At 37.7% G+C, this 14601-nt stretch overlaps 1 protein-coding gene across 1 annotated transcript; it reads right to left on the bottom strand.

The window, feature by feature from the left end:
• LOC132275431 (uncharacterized) lies at positions 1–1008 on the bottom strand. Its single transcript, XM_059776927.1, has 2 exons — positions 837–1008; positions 1–401 (listed from the first exon to the last, which is right to left on the bottom strand). Exons 1-2 carry the CDS (start codon positions 1006–1008, stop codon positions 1–3), a joined length of 573 nt encoding a protein of 190 aa, XP_059632910.1.
• Positions 1009–14601: the final 13593 nt, after the last annotated feature.

Below are 14601 nucleotides of genomic sequence, written 5' to 3'. Positions count from 1 at the left end.
CTAAACTTCATCTAAGTCTTCTAACTTGGCAAGCATAGTTTCATTATAATCGGCAGGTATTAGATTGTGTTGTAGAGCTACCCTTGCTAATTTTACATTTAACTCCATCGACAACACAGCATCATGGCCAAATGTTAGCCGATAAGGAGTTATTCCTGTACTTGTCCTTTTTAAATTTTTATAAGCCCACAAGGCTTCTGAAAGGGTTTCATGCCAACATCTTAGCTTGTCCTTTATCATTTTCTCAATAATTTCAATTACAACTTTATTTGAAGCCCCGGCTTGACCATTCCCTTGAGCATAGTATGGTGTTGAAGTTAACATTTTTACCTGTATATTATGGCCAAATTGTAACGTTTTTCCTACTCGAAACACAGATCCATTATTGGCAACAATTGTTTCTGGTAAACCAAATCGGTGAAAGATATGTCGCTCCAAAAATTATATCACAGTATTTTGAGTTACTAATACATATTCCTTAGCTTCTACCCATTTAGAAAAATAATTGGTAGCCAAAATAATCCAATGATGACCCTTTGATGAAGGAGGATTGATCTTGTCGATTAGGTCCATGGCCCAACCTCTGAAAGGCCATAGTTTGACTAATAACTACATCTCTATTACTGGAACCCACTACTTTGGGCCATGTTTTTGACAATCTGTACAACCCTTTGTATAGGTCATATAATCTTTTCTCATTATAGGCCAATAATATCCATATCGACGTATCAACCATCTTATTTTTATGCCAGCTTGGTGAGCTCCACATATTCCTTCATGTACCTCTGCCATAATATTTAAACCTTCAAACTTACTAATATATTGAAATAGCAAACCATCATCAGCCGATCTTCTGTAAAGATCTCCATCCATAAGTATATAATCGACTGCATTTCTTTTTATTTTTCGATCAGTTTTTGGAGTTAGATGTTGTAAGAATAAGTTGTATGGAATCTGCCAATCATCATCGTCTAACTCGACAACATCAGTGGCAAAAACTTCTTCCATAACTTAATTTCTTATTTCAGCCGATGGAAGAGATCGGCTTGTGATTTTCATTATCCTTTCCTTCATACCACTCGGCACCTTGATTCCTGAGGCAGTATGTGCTAAATCATTAGCTATTTTATTCATGGCCCTTGGTTTATATTCCAAAGTCACATTATGAAATTGGTTGACCAATTAGGTTGCCAATGAATGAAATGGCCTTAATTGCCAATTTAAACATTTAAAGTCTTCTGAGATCTGATTAATCACCAAACTTGAATCTCCCTCAATGTAGACATCTTTGACTGCCATTTCCAATAGAATTTTAAAGCCGATAATCAATGCTTCATACTCGACTTGATTGTTTGAGCACCTAAAATCCAAAAAGAAGGAAAATAAAATTTGGTTCCCTGATGGGGATATTATTACTATTCCAGCTCCTGAGCCTTCGCTAGTACTCGACCCATCGAACATTAAAGTCCGAGGAATCATGTATATGGATGCCGAGTGATTAGCGCTAAAAAGTGCGCATTTAAACCCCTTAAGCTTAGGTATTCTAGAACCTTTATTTATCTTACTTTCTCATTTTAGATTAATTTTGTATTATTTCCATTTTCAGATACTTATCCCCAAAATAAGCTAACTGAGCTAAATAAGAGTATAATTGAAGCAATCTTGAGATGAATCAAAGAAAGGAGCAAAAGGAAGCAAATGGTGGAAATTTAGCAAGTTCGATCGATCTCAGGAAATATTCGATCGATCCAACTTTGATCGATTCAGCATTTCAAGATAGATCCAAGCTCTTTTGTCTTTATCCAAAGATCCCACAAAGTTCGATCGATTAAATAATTCTTAGATCGATCGAAAAGATTTCATCTTATCCAGTTGTACCACCACACCTACCACTTTTGTCTCTTTCCCAAAAATATCAAAATATCTCAGATTTGTCTTTATAGGCGCCGCCATAGAGGATCGATCCAGCTTAAGTTCGATAGATCTTAGCCATATTTGATCGATCTCAGAGAATGTTCGATCGATCGAACTTCCCTAAGTGCAAGAAAATTCAATTTCCAGCTCATTAAAAGTTGTCTCATATCCAATCATTGGGAAGAATATTGGTGTATGAGCCCAGGTCATTGGGGGTGACATTTTAACCTACCTATATAAGGAATATGAGCCATTCTTGAGAGCATAGATATACACATACATACTAAAGAGACTTTGGACACAATATCATATATCATATTCTTGGTGAGGAAGAAAAGAAGAGAGGAGGCCAAAGACACAAGCTTGGAGTTCTTCCGTCAACTAAGAAGAGGAGCAATTTCTACCATGGAGTTAGCCCTTGAGGGTTGGAGGACACCATTCATGAGTGGCTAGACATCCTCTTGGGGCTAGAGTTAACCCTAATGTCACGAAGTGATTCCTAAGACGCTCGGAGGATGGAAGACACACATGCTGGTTGGCAAAGAGCAGAGTTTGACTGGGAATGGTTCCAGGGAAGGGGCGTGCAGGAGCACAGGATGGTACCTCTTCAGAGTTTAGGCAGGTCGACTCGGTTCAGTTCAAGGTGCTTGTCGCTGGTCGTGGACTTGACTATAAAGAAGGGAGTTGGCCATCCCTGCAAAAACTGGTCGAGAGCTGGAGCCGTTCCCCTGACGAGGCCATGGCAGGCCGAAACCAGTCAGCATGTATCCTTGGGAGAGCAGGTCGTGGTGGCTGACCAGGGCGCTTGCGCGAGCTGAAGCAACGCCTTGGTGCCACACGGGCCGTGCCGCTGCGCCAAATCTCTAGGCCCGTGACAAATGGTATCGGAGCAGGACTTGGGGTAAAGCACGGTGGGGTGCCCCCTTGTCGGTCAGGGAAGGGTCAGAGAATGAAGACGGTGCATTGAAGTTGCGTCGATGAGGAGGAATCAATGCAGTTGGGGGGGAGAGCCTCCATCTCCCCAGGAAGAGGCGTCCATTGAAGTTGCGCATTGAAGGGCCGGAGGGCCGCGTGCACCAAAGTTCGTGCTTAGTCCTTAGGTGATGCAAACCATGGTGAAGGGCGAGCATTAAGTCGGCAGGAGGCCATTGCTTGCTCGGGATATCACGGAGGCGGCATAACGGAGAAGAGTCACGTCCTTGAGGAGTGGACGTCCCCTTGGTCCGAGGCCTATCATTGGGAGAGTGCAGTGCAGGGTGCTGCACAAGAAAGCAATGGTGGGAAGGCGAGCATACCGCATGGAGGCAGACTTTGGAAGGGAGTGGACGCAGTAGTGAAGCGCCGCACTGCGACGAGGACGTCGCAGGATTTGGGTGGGGGAGAATGTCACGAAGTGATTCCTAAGACGCTCGGAGGATGGAAGACATGCATGCTGGTTGGCAAGGGCAGAGTTTGACTGGGAATGGTTCCAGGGAAGGGGCGTGTAAGAGCACAGGATGGTACCTCTTCAGAGTTCAGGCAGGTCGACTCGGTTTAGTTCGAGGTGCTTGTCGCTGGTCGTGGACTTGACTATGAAGAAGGGAGTTAGCCATCCTTGCACAAACTGGTCGGGAGTTGGAGCCGTTCCCCTGACGAGGCCATGGTAAGCCGAAACCAGTCAGCATGTATCCTTGGGAGAGCAGGTCGTGGTGGCTGACCAGGGTGCTTGCGCGAGCTAAAGCAACGCCTTGGTGCCGCACAGGCCGTGCCGCTGCGCCAAATCTCTAGGCCCGTGACACTAAGCATGCTTTCTACATCTTGATTTATGTATTTTTGAGGGTATTTGTATTATGATATATGTTTTGACATTTTTATATATATAGGTCTTGTTTATTCAATAATTTGTGTGGTTTAATGCTTCCAATTAATTATTTCATTCTATCTATATGTCTATGTATGCTAGAATAGATGTTCATGCATTTGTCTCTAGATTTTGTATTATTGATGCATGTCTATGTGTATTGATGCTATAGATCTAGATATTGCCAAGACATAGTGCTTAATAGAATGCTCTTATGGTTTATTTGATGGTTCATACTCATTTCTTGATGGATTGTGCCTCTCCCTTAGTTTAATTAGTTTAAATTCATGTCATTAGCTTAATTGTAGTGTAGTTGTAGTTTAGATGTTAAATGGGAGGACAACCCATGCTTGTTGTTTGATGTTCCATACTTAAGAAAACAAGTAGCATATGTCTCTAACCTTGTGATATGTTTGGGTTGTGAGTTTAAAGAAAGGATTAATGGCTTAGTTTGATATATTGTGCTATCCACAATGTTGCTTACACAATATATACTTAATTAGTCATCCATGCTTGTTGAAACAACCACACACACACACTATTGTTGCAATACATGTTTTCCCCTTCATTAATCATTCATTAAAGGTGTAGAAAAGCTATGCTTAGTGATGATCTCTAAACCCCATGATCTCTCTCTCTTATTTTCTCTTTATTGTATTTAATTGTTGACTTTAGTTTAAATTGCATCTTAGTATATTTCAATCACCAACCAATCTTTTGATCACTCGACCTACTAACCCTAATCTCGATTCCACAACCTAATACAACCCACCAATCCCTTGGGACGATCCCTACTCGCCTTGACTATATTTTTAGTGAAAGGTAGTAGTGGCAAATTATAAATGTAAAACTTGGCCGCACTCATCTTAGTTCATATCTTTGCAAACTTTTGGTGCATAGGTATAGCACGCACCACTGAGTCAAATTCATCATACACTTGTGTCTCGATTTCAGCTGAAGGATGATCGGCAAGAAAATCTGCCAATACTCTCTCCTTAATTGCCTCTTGTGGAACATATATAAAGTTGAACTCCATTGGTGCTAGAGCCCATTTGCCAATCCAGCCTATGATTAATGGCCTTGATAGCATATACTTTATAAGATTTATTTGACAAACAATATAAACCAATACAGGCAACATATATGCTCTTAATTTCATTGCTGCAAAATACAAAGCCAAACATAATTTCTCAATCGGCGTTTATCTACACTCGACTCGAGTTAAAACTTGGCTGAGATAGTATATTGCTTATTCACTTCCTGCTTCATTTTCTTATGTCAGCATAGCTCTGATGGATTCTTCAGTAGCCGATAAATATAACTTCATTGACCATTTCTTCTTTAGTGACATCATAACAGAAGAACTCGACAAGTATTTTTTAATCTGGTCAAATGCCCTTTGGTATGTATCATCCCATTTAAACTCTTCCATCGACTTCAACTTGAGTAAAGGGGAAAACATATGTAACTTACCAGCTGTATTAGCAATAAATCTTCTGAGATAATTTACTTGACCAAGTAACCTCTACAATTGTTTCTTGCTTCTTAGCACACTAGCATCAATAATTGCCTTAGCTTTATCCCTATCGATCTCTATGCCCCTTTGATGAACCAAGAAACCCAAAAAGTTTCCTATCAACACTCCAAAAGCCCACTTTATTGGATTCATTTTTAGCTTATGAGCCCTCATCCTCTCAAAAGATGCTTTGAGATAAACGAAGTGATCCTTTTTTGTTGTTGATTTCACCACCACATCATCAATATACACCTCCATAAATTTGCCGAGCATATCATGAAAAATAGGATTCATAGCTCGCTGATATGTAGTACCAACATTCTTCAATCCAAAAGGCATTACCACCCATTCAAAAGTTCCAATCGATCCTGGACATCTAAAAGCTGTCTTTGAGATATCTTCCTTGGCTATATAAATTTGGTTATAGCTTGAGTGTCCATCCATAAAAAGCATGATTTCATGCTTGGCAGCCGCATCAATTAATTTATCGGCTATCGGCATAAGATATTTATCTTTTGGGGTTGCCGAGTTTATGTTTCAAAAATCAACACATATTCGTAATTTGCCATTCTTCTTAATAATATGAACTACATTTGATAACCACTCGACATACCTTGTAGTTCGAATGAAACCAGCATCCAACAATCATTCAATTTCTACCTTGATTTTGTCTACCACCTCTTGAGACATTCGGTGAGGTGGCTGTTTATATGGCTTATAGCTATCATTAATGGGCAACCGATATTCCACTAGATCTGGATAAACCCGGTATTTCCTTATAATTCCAAGCAAAACAGTCATTATATTCTTTTAACATGCCGATCACCTCGGCTTGTAATTCTTGCTCTAACAGTACACTGATATAGGTTGGTCTATGCTCCGTATCAGTACCTAAATTCACCTCCTTCAGTGGATCTTGAGTTTCTGCTTTAAGATCATCAAGTTTAGCTGGTGCCAATTCCAAATCTTCTAGTTGAATAGCATCCAACTTTTCATTATCAATTTAATCAACTTCGACAATATTAGCCGATAGTCTTGGTTCAATTTTTGTTTCCTTTTCCAATTATCTTTCAGTTATGTATGCTTGTAACCTAATGCAAGCAGCCCTGTAGGCCTGCTGTCGAGCTGCTTCTTTTTCAAGTTTTACCTCCATTAACAACCTCTTCTTTAATTATCGTAAGCCAAGGGAGTTCTACCTTCGGCCTAGAATTTTCTTGCTGTAACTCGTCAATTTCACGTTCGGCAAGACTTCTTCTCATGGTTGCCGATGTAGGTCTTCCATCGGCTCCTATTCCTATAAATTGAATTGGAACACACTTTTTGTCGTACAAAATAGCATCTATCAAGTACACTTTTGTCACAAATGGCTTATCAACGGCATTCATTATCTTTACCTTATCTCTATCCCAAAAGATTAGCATCTGGTGTAATGATGATGGGATGCACATATTTAGATGAATCCAGTCACGACCTAATAACAAATTATATGGGGCCGTGGATTTAATAATAAAAAATGCCGTGAATGATGTTCTTCCTCCAACTTCAACCTCTGAGGGAAGAATTCCTTTAGTGCTAGTAGAACCTCCGTTAAACCCACAAATTGCTACATCATTAGGAATAACATCTTCCATATTCTTACTGAGTTTCTTCAAAGTGTTTGCTGAAATAACATTTAGAACTGAGCCATTGTCAACTAAGACTCGGTTAATAGGTTGGCATTCTACCTATACCTTAACATATAAAGGCCTTAGCTGTTGAGTCATCGCTAACAAATGTTTCTCAAAGACTACCTTTTCTGCTGATTCTAAAGAAAGAATTGATAAATTCTGAATTGGCTAAGTTTCTTTCTCCTTGGCTCTACTTTTATCTTCTGTTTCCTCCTTATTTTTAGTACTTGCATTTGATGCCGATGGAGCCTGGAACATTGTTGGTAACACAAATGCCATATTATATGACATTTCATCTGGGAAACTGCCAAACTGAATTCTGAACTCATTTTTTCGTCTGGGCTATGTTGACTGATGCTCTTCTACCTCATTTGGTTGATCCTTATCTGGAATACTAACCTCCTCAGCCAACTCTTCTTTGCCTACCTCTTCAGCTTTCCTTTTCTCCTTCGCCCTTCTCCTTTGTTCCCTGCGTTTCTGAGATTGAGTAAGGCCTCCATTCTGATATTGTTGAACTTTAGGGACTTTTAAGTGATTGACTTGAGTCCATCTATCCTCCGCTGAGTTTGTCCTTAGTTTTACAGTTCGCACTTTATATGAATCAGCTCCCTTTTGTACCCAAATTTCTGATTGAACTGGCGACCGCCTTTTAAAACTAGGATGCCAATTTTGGGGATGGAATCAGCTAGATATATATACTTACCAATTTTGCTTTTCTGCCTTCACATGACTACTCCTAGAATTATCTTGCCGAGACCCTTCACCAAGCTTAATTGGGAAGGTAAGCCTCTCAAGAATTCCCTTCTTCTTTGGTTAAAACTCTATTGGCTCCTCTTCCTTAAGTTTCTACTTTCCTTTGCAATTTGGGCAATAGCCATGGTCTATCAGGGCTAATTGAGCCTCTCATAATTGTCTCTGCAGTTCTGCCATCTTTTCTTGTGTCACATTTGATGAAAGGAACTCACCTAACATCTTTTTAGCCTCTTGCTAATTTTCTCGCTTGGCCAAGCTTATCACATTAGTAGATGCAATTGTAGGGAATTGATTGGTATCCACCTGCATGGTGTTTGAAGTTTTCTCCGGGAATCAAGTGATCAAAGATTTTATCTATTTTTAGCAAGTCAAAAGAATAGTTTTTTTCGATATCGGCAACTTATTTCCTTGCTATCGATATTGATGTTGATGTTGCATTGCCCCCCGTGGTCAGCTTAGGTTTAACCAATGCCTTACAGATGTATAGCTTCTTGATATTAACCTCTGTAATGTCAACTTCTAATTTATCTCCAACTTCTGCCGAGAATACCTCATAATTAGGGTCCTTGTAACAAGCACCCTTAGAAGAATTCTTCCTCTCTTTCTCTTTTTTAAGTATCTCTTCATATCGAGTAGCCCTGTCTGCTAAATCAAAGAGATCTTGAAACTCTACCCCATCAAACCTCTTACGATGTTCAATGTCTAAACCATTTAATGCTAACTTGATATATTCTGGTTCTGGCAAACTTACTCGACATTTGAGTTTAGCTTTTCTAAACCTGGCAACAAAAGTCTCAACCAATTCGCTCGGCAACTGAGATAATTGGGATATATCTGCCATCATAGCTTCTGTCTCTGTTCGGTAGAATTGGGTATGGAAAGCTTCTTCCATCTCGTTCCATGTCTGAATGGAATTGGCTGGTAAATTACTATACCATTCAAACGCCGCCCCAGCAAGAGAGCTAGAGAATAAATTCATCGTTAACCAAGGATTGGGACCTGTTTCACCACATTGTGTTGTGAATCTCGCAATGTGCTGCACCATAAAAAAATTCTCTTCACCACTGTACATAAAAAAATCAGGATACCGATAATTTTTAGGCAACTCATGAGCATCGACATGATCAGGATAAGGCTTTCTGTATACTGGCCGAGCACGTTTGCGTCCGTATGCTACCTCAGCCTGTATTAAAGCTAGAATCTGAGCCCTATCGATCCCTAAATTTTGTCCTGTAGGAACATTCGGGTGCAATGGAACAAATGGATTAACCCACTCTGGTTATGGATTTGTATTTGCATGCCCCCCGGCAGCCGCCGGAGGTATCAATAGATTAGTCCTACCTTAGTTTTGGTTTTCCACTACCTCTTACTGATCTCTCACTAGAGGAATCAACTGCACATGTGGACACTGCACATTTTGATTATGTTAATTATTCACTGGTGGCTGATATACCAGCACAGTAGTTACTGCCGGTGGATCTGATAATATTGGTGGATTACCAATCAGCATGCCGAGAGTAAGATTCTGCACATTGTCGATTGTAATGCCGAGTGTTGTGCTTGGTGGTATGATGCATCTTGATGTTGTTCGAGGCCCTTGGGATATATGTATCAGTGGTGCCGACATACACTAAAATATGGACTCATTGACATGAGATGCTTCAGCTTCATTATGTCGACTTTAATTAGCCGATATACTGGTTTCAAGTTTCTGACTCATCTTCTCCATTTGAGCATACATCATTTGATTTAACTCCCTGGTCATTGACCTCATCTCATATATTTGAGAAACCAAAATTTGATTTGATTCCCCCATTTGGGACCTTACCTCACCTATCTGTGCTTGTTGGGCATCAATTTTCTGCATAATAGATTCCAATACCCAACCCAAAGGAACGTCGGATAGAATAGATGAATCGGCTTCATCACCTACGCTGAGTTGTTGGTTCTCTTCATCAGTGTTGTCACCTGTAGTCATACCTTTCGAATTTCTTAGCTTAAGAGACATATTTACTATAATTTACTCACCTGATTGGGTCTCACCAGGCGTGCCAAGAATGTTGACGCTAAAATCGGCTCCTAAGATTCGATTCAGAATTGATATAATGTGGGTGTGCCAGAACCAATATTGTGGTTTGAATGTGAGTTGTCAACGTTAGTCTCTTTGAGAAGGTTGATTTTCAGGCGATGCGAGGATAAAAAGAATAGTAAAACTCCTCTTTGAGTTCAAGAATTGCTTTAGTTAAAAGGACTTTACAATGAATAATTTATAGTAATAATTGAGAGAATAGAAGGAGGAGAGAAATAGATTTAGAAAAAAATATAGAGAGAATGATTGAGAGAGAGAGAGAGAAAACGAGATATTGAGAGAGATAGATAGAGATAGAGAAGAAATGCAAGGATGCTATTCTAGGAAAGGCTTGAGAAAATAAACAAATAAATTAAAGGATTCTGAAGGTGTCAGACCCCTAGTACAACATGCCTATTTGTTTATTTATAAAATAAATTGTAACCAAAATCCTATACATAAGCGTTCTAATTACATCAAAACTCTATCAAACAACTAATGATAAATTCAAAATAAACTAAACCTAGAGATAATCATCAACATTTAACTAAAATAAACTAATCAATATATACTAAAATTATATAACTAAACTTATCTAAAAGATAAATACTAGCTTTTGATCCTTATCCACTAGTCAATTCAAAGGCTTCCCAACCTGCATTTTAATTTACGTCAACAACATAAACCCATTTCAACCCAAATTATAGCCACGTCACTACCTAGTAATGCTGCCTAATGTTCCATTTCAAACCAATGCTTACTGCCATGTTAATGCCCATGTAATTACCAAAATGGGTGTCAACAAATATATAATGAAAAATATAATAAAAATAAAAACAATCAAATGAACACTATTGTCTAGTCTAATTCCAAGAAAACAGTTAATCCTCGGTAATAGCGCCAAAATTTGACAATCCCCTTTCTATATGATAAAAAATTGACTTTTTTATACAAGAGGTCGCTTTGCAAGGTCAAAATATTAATGTGGTTTTGGAAGCCTTTAAAAGTCAAATTTATATTTATAAAAACCACACTTACAACTAATGAAGAATAGCGAGTAGGGATCTTCCGTAGGGATTATTCGTGTTGGAATTTAATTTCGACTCTAATGTACTAATTGATTGCAAAGAGAGAGATTGATTGATTAAACTAAGATGCAAGGAAATTAAAATGCAATTAAAATAAACTAAGTTGAGTTAGGGATTTAAGAGATAAGAAATGAGGTCTTGGGGTGTATTGGAATCGTCCACAAGCTCGTTCACCAAATCACACACTTTTATCTAATTGGGGAAAACCTTCTTGTGAATGAAATGCAACTACTAATTGCAATATTAAGTATGGACCAACAAATTCATATATGAATTGTCTACCTAACCGACAAATAAACTAAGTGTAGCACAACCCATCAATTCTAAGCATAACCCATTAAACTAGTCACAATTGTAGCACACATCAATCTAGAGAATCATGGAATTTGCAATAATAATTCATGGAATATCAAATCAATTAGAGATTGTCTACATACCTACAAGTATGAATTAAATTGTAAAACAACCCATCAAGTATAAGCATAATTCATCAAATTAATTGACAAACCCATCTAATAAAAACCATGTCTAGCCATTACTAGATTCTCAATCAACCATACATAAACATGCAATAAATATAAAAAAACTAGTTTAGATATCAATTCCCAAATAATCACACATAAGACAACATGTAATCATATAGAGAATTAATAGAAAGAATTAATCAATAGAAATCAAAGGAGAAGCCAAGATTCATTAAATTCACAAGGCTAAAACACTAATCACAAGATATTATTACCCAAAAAAGTATGAAAGAGATAGAGGTTTAGATTACAAACTTGGGGCTCATCCAAGCCCCAAGGAGAAGTCTAGCCAATCATGGAGGAAGTGGGTGTGATCTTGGAACCCTCAAGGGCAATCCCCAAACATGGCTCCATCTTTTTCCCCTTCTTTTTTGTTGAATTCTAGAGAAGGAGTGTGTGTAGATCTTGAGATGTGTTTTTGGTGTCTCCACTCTTCTCTTTTCTTTTAACCCTAATTTCTAACTTTTCTAGAGAGAGAAAATAACTATTACAATGAAATAAAATTGAAGGCAAAAGATCTTTTACAAAATAGTTCAATTCCCTTTAAATACAAGGTCCTTGGAGTAATGAATAAGTTAGAAAATAACCCCATAAAATATCTAATCCCACAACTATATGGTAGGTAGAGTTCGGGCGCGCGAAAATAAATCAACTCACTACCAGTGTGTTTTCGATCGATCAAAGAAAAGCTTCGATCGATTAAAAAATTCTTAATCGATCCAAATCCACTAGTGGTGAAATTCTGCATTTTTCTGAAATCTTCTCGAAACTTTTGCTTGACTCCAAAAAGGCTATAATAGACCATTTTTAGCCCGTTTGAACCTTATTGACCTAAAATAGACAAAAACACAAATAATTTCTAAAACGGAAAAAATAAAGATAAATGAATGGACTAAAATACCCTCGCTTAGGTGCTAAAATGCATCACATTTGAGCACTAATCAATTATGGCTTTAATCACTCATATCCTATATACATGTCTGTATGGGCTAATAAAGTTTCTTGTGATAGCATTTTCACCCATAAATCAAAGAAAATATTTCTAAAAACAGTATCCACATTCAGCCGAAAATGTCGTATGACTTAACAACCCTAACATTGTGGCCTCAGAAACGGTTGTGCCATTCAAGACAGCCTTATTATGATTTTGGATGAACAATGTTCACCCGTTATCGGACAAAGGTACAACAATCTATGCCTTCATGGGTGCACTTGAATGTGGTGGTGCAAACCCTACCACCATGATGTAGAACAGATTATTGAAGCCTTTATAGCCCGTTTGGACTGCCAGGGGAGCCAAATGGGCATGCTGATAAATTTTCTAAATTAATCCCGAAGTGTGCATTTTTTACCCGACATGAGAGGTTTTTCACTTAGAAATGGCCCAACGAACAAGACTCACCGTTATGCCATGACGTAACCTATTTTTCAGCGAAATACCATCGTTTAGGGCCTCAAAACAGGATTTTTCTGTCCAAAATAAGCCTATCGAATATTTTGGGATTTTTGTTCGTTGTCTAAATGAACTCGGATTACACTCATATTTTATATTTAGTAGTTTTTTTTATTAGTTTTCTTTCTTTATTTTTTCAGATTTTTTTAGAGAAACTTTATTTTTTAAGCTTAGTTTCAAGTATTAGTATCCTTTCGGGATTAGGTTTCCTTGTGTTATGAGGATTCAAGTTGCAGTTAGTTTCCTTATGGACTAGGGTTTTCTTTCATTGTAAATATGTGTAATGCAGAGATCAAAATCATTCATTCAATTATCAATATAAATATTAGATTTCTCTAAAATTATCCTTCGTTTTGTGGATTCAAAATACCCTACTTTGTGGATTCAAAGTAAGCCATTCCTTGTGAACAAATTTATCGTTTACGCTTACGTCAATTGGTATAAGAGCCTTGTCTTTTCATGGTTTGATGGCAGATGATAAGCACTGAATATTACATATTCAATCCCTTAAACGTGCATATGGTAATGCCTTAGTAATACTTTTATCTTGGTTCTTTTGTTTATTTACTTTTCGTAGGTTTTTACCCAAAAAGATGGTCAATTCCATGTATTTAGAGCTTATTTTGATGTTCCTGGTGCTTAAGGAGATTTTAGGGGCCTTCCAGGTCAATTTGGGACTCAATCAGGAAGATTTGATGAAATTCAGCTCCTAGAGCTCGAGCACAACTTTCTCTGTGCTCGACCACAAATCATAAAATTCAAGAAAAAAAGCTAAGTGTTGAAGAAAATTACGCTTTGGAAAAATTCAACTCCAGAGCTCGAGCACAAAACTTTGTGCTCGAGCACAACCCTTCAGAGCTCTAGCAATGATGGAAATTATGGATCTTCTTTGAAATTTTGGGCATAACTTTTCACTTGAAACTCCAAAGTAGGAAAACTCAGCAACTATGGAAAGAAGACTCAAAGCCCGACGTTATTTATTTATTTTTTTTTTCTCCTACAATAGAAATTTTGAGATTCGTACTCCAAATATGTTAAATAGCATTACAACTTTAGAATAATTTGCTAAAATAAAACTGAGTGTTGAGACTGTGGTCAAACACTGTCATCTTGGAACCTAAAAAATACATGTAAGAAACACTCCTTTTTGGTTCCAGATGGGCCATATGACTCTAGAACTTATAAAGCACATCCAAAGTGGTTAGGACTTGTTATCCACTATAAAAGAAGATGAGAAGACATAATGAAGGGCTTTCGCTTATCTCGCTATCTCTTATTACTCTTGGTTCTCCTACCTTGTGGTGGATTTTAGGGTTTTGAAGATTAAAGATTCTAATTGGTGGTCTATAGAGATGGCTTCTACATCAACAAAGATGATATCCATCCTCTCCATGAATAGTTGAAGCATTCCTTAGGGAATTGATGTAACCCTAGTCCGAGTAGCATGGTTTGATTGTTCTTAACTTTCAAGATTTTTATATGTATATTGATTGTATGGTTTTGAGCAATTGAATTAGTTTTACTAAAAAATTGGGTTTTAATGAAAATAATTGATTTTTGATGAAATTGATCTCTTATCTTAGAATTAATTTTGTTTTAATTAAATTCAAACTATTTTTATTATAAGAGATTGGCAGGTAAGGGTTTCTCTTAATAGTTTAAGTAGTGATTATGTAATGGTGTTTAATTGAATATGTACGAATGAATGTTTTGATAATTCATGCCTAAGGAAGACGAGTTGTACTACACCCTAGATTAGAGTAGTTAGGTATACAATT

This window comes from Cornus florida, unplaced genomic scaffold (genome assembly GCF_030987335.1).
Source record: "Cornus florida cultivar Cherokee Brave unplaced genomic scaffold, ASM3098733v1 CherokeeBrave_3.0.0_Hap2_Chr01, whole genome shotgun sequence".
Lineage (NCBI taxonomy): Eukaryota > Viridiplantae > Streptophyta > Magnoliopsida > Cornales > Cornaceae > Cornus > Cornus florida.
Note: the sequence above shows the minus strand (reverse complement) of the source record. Positions and strands in the feature narration are given on the sequence as shown.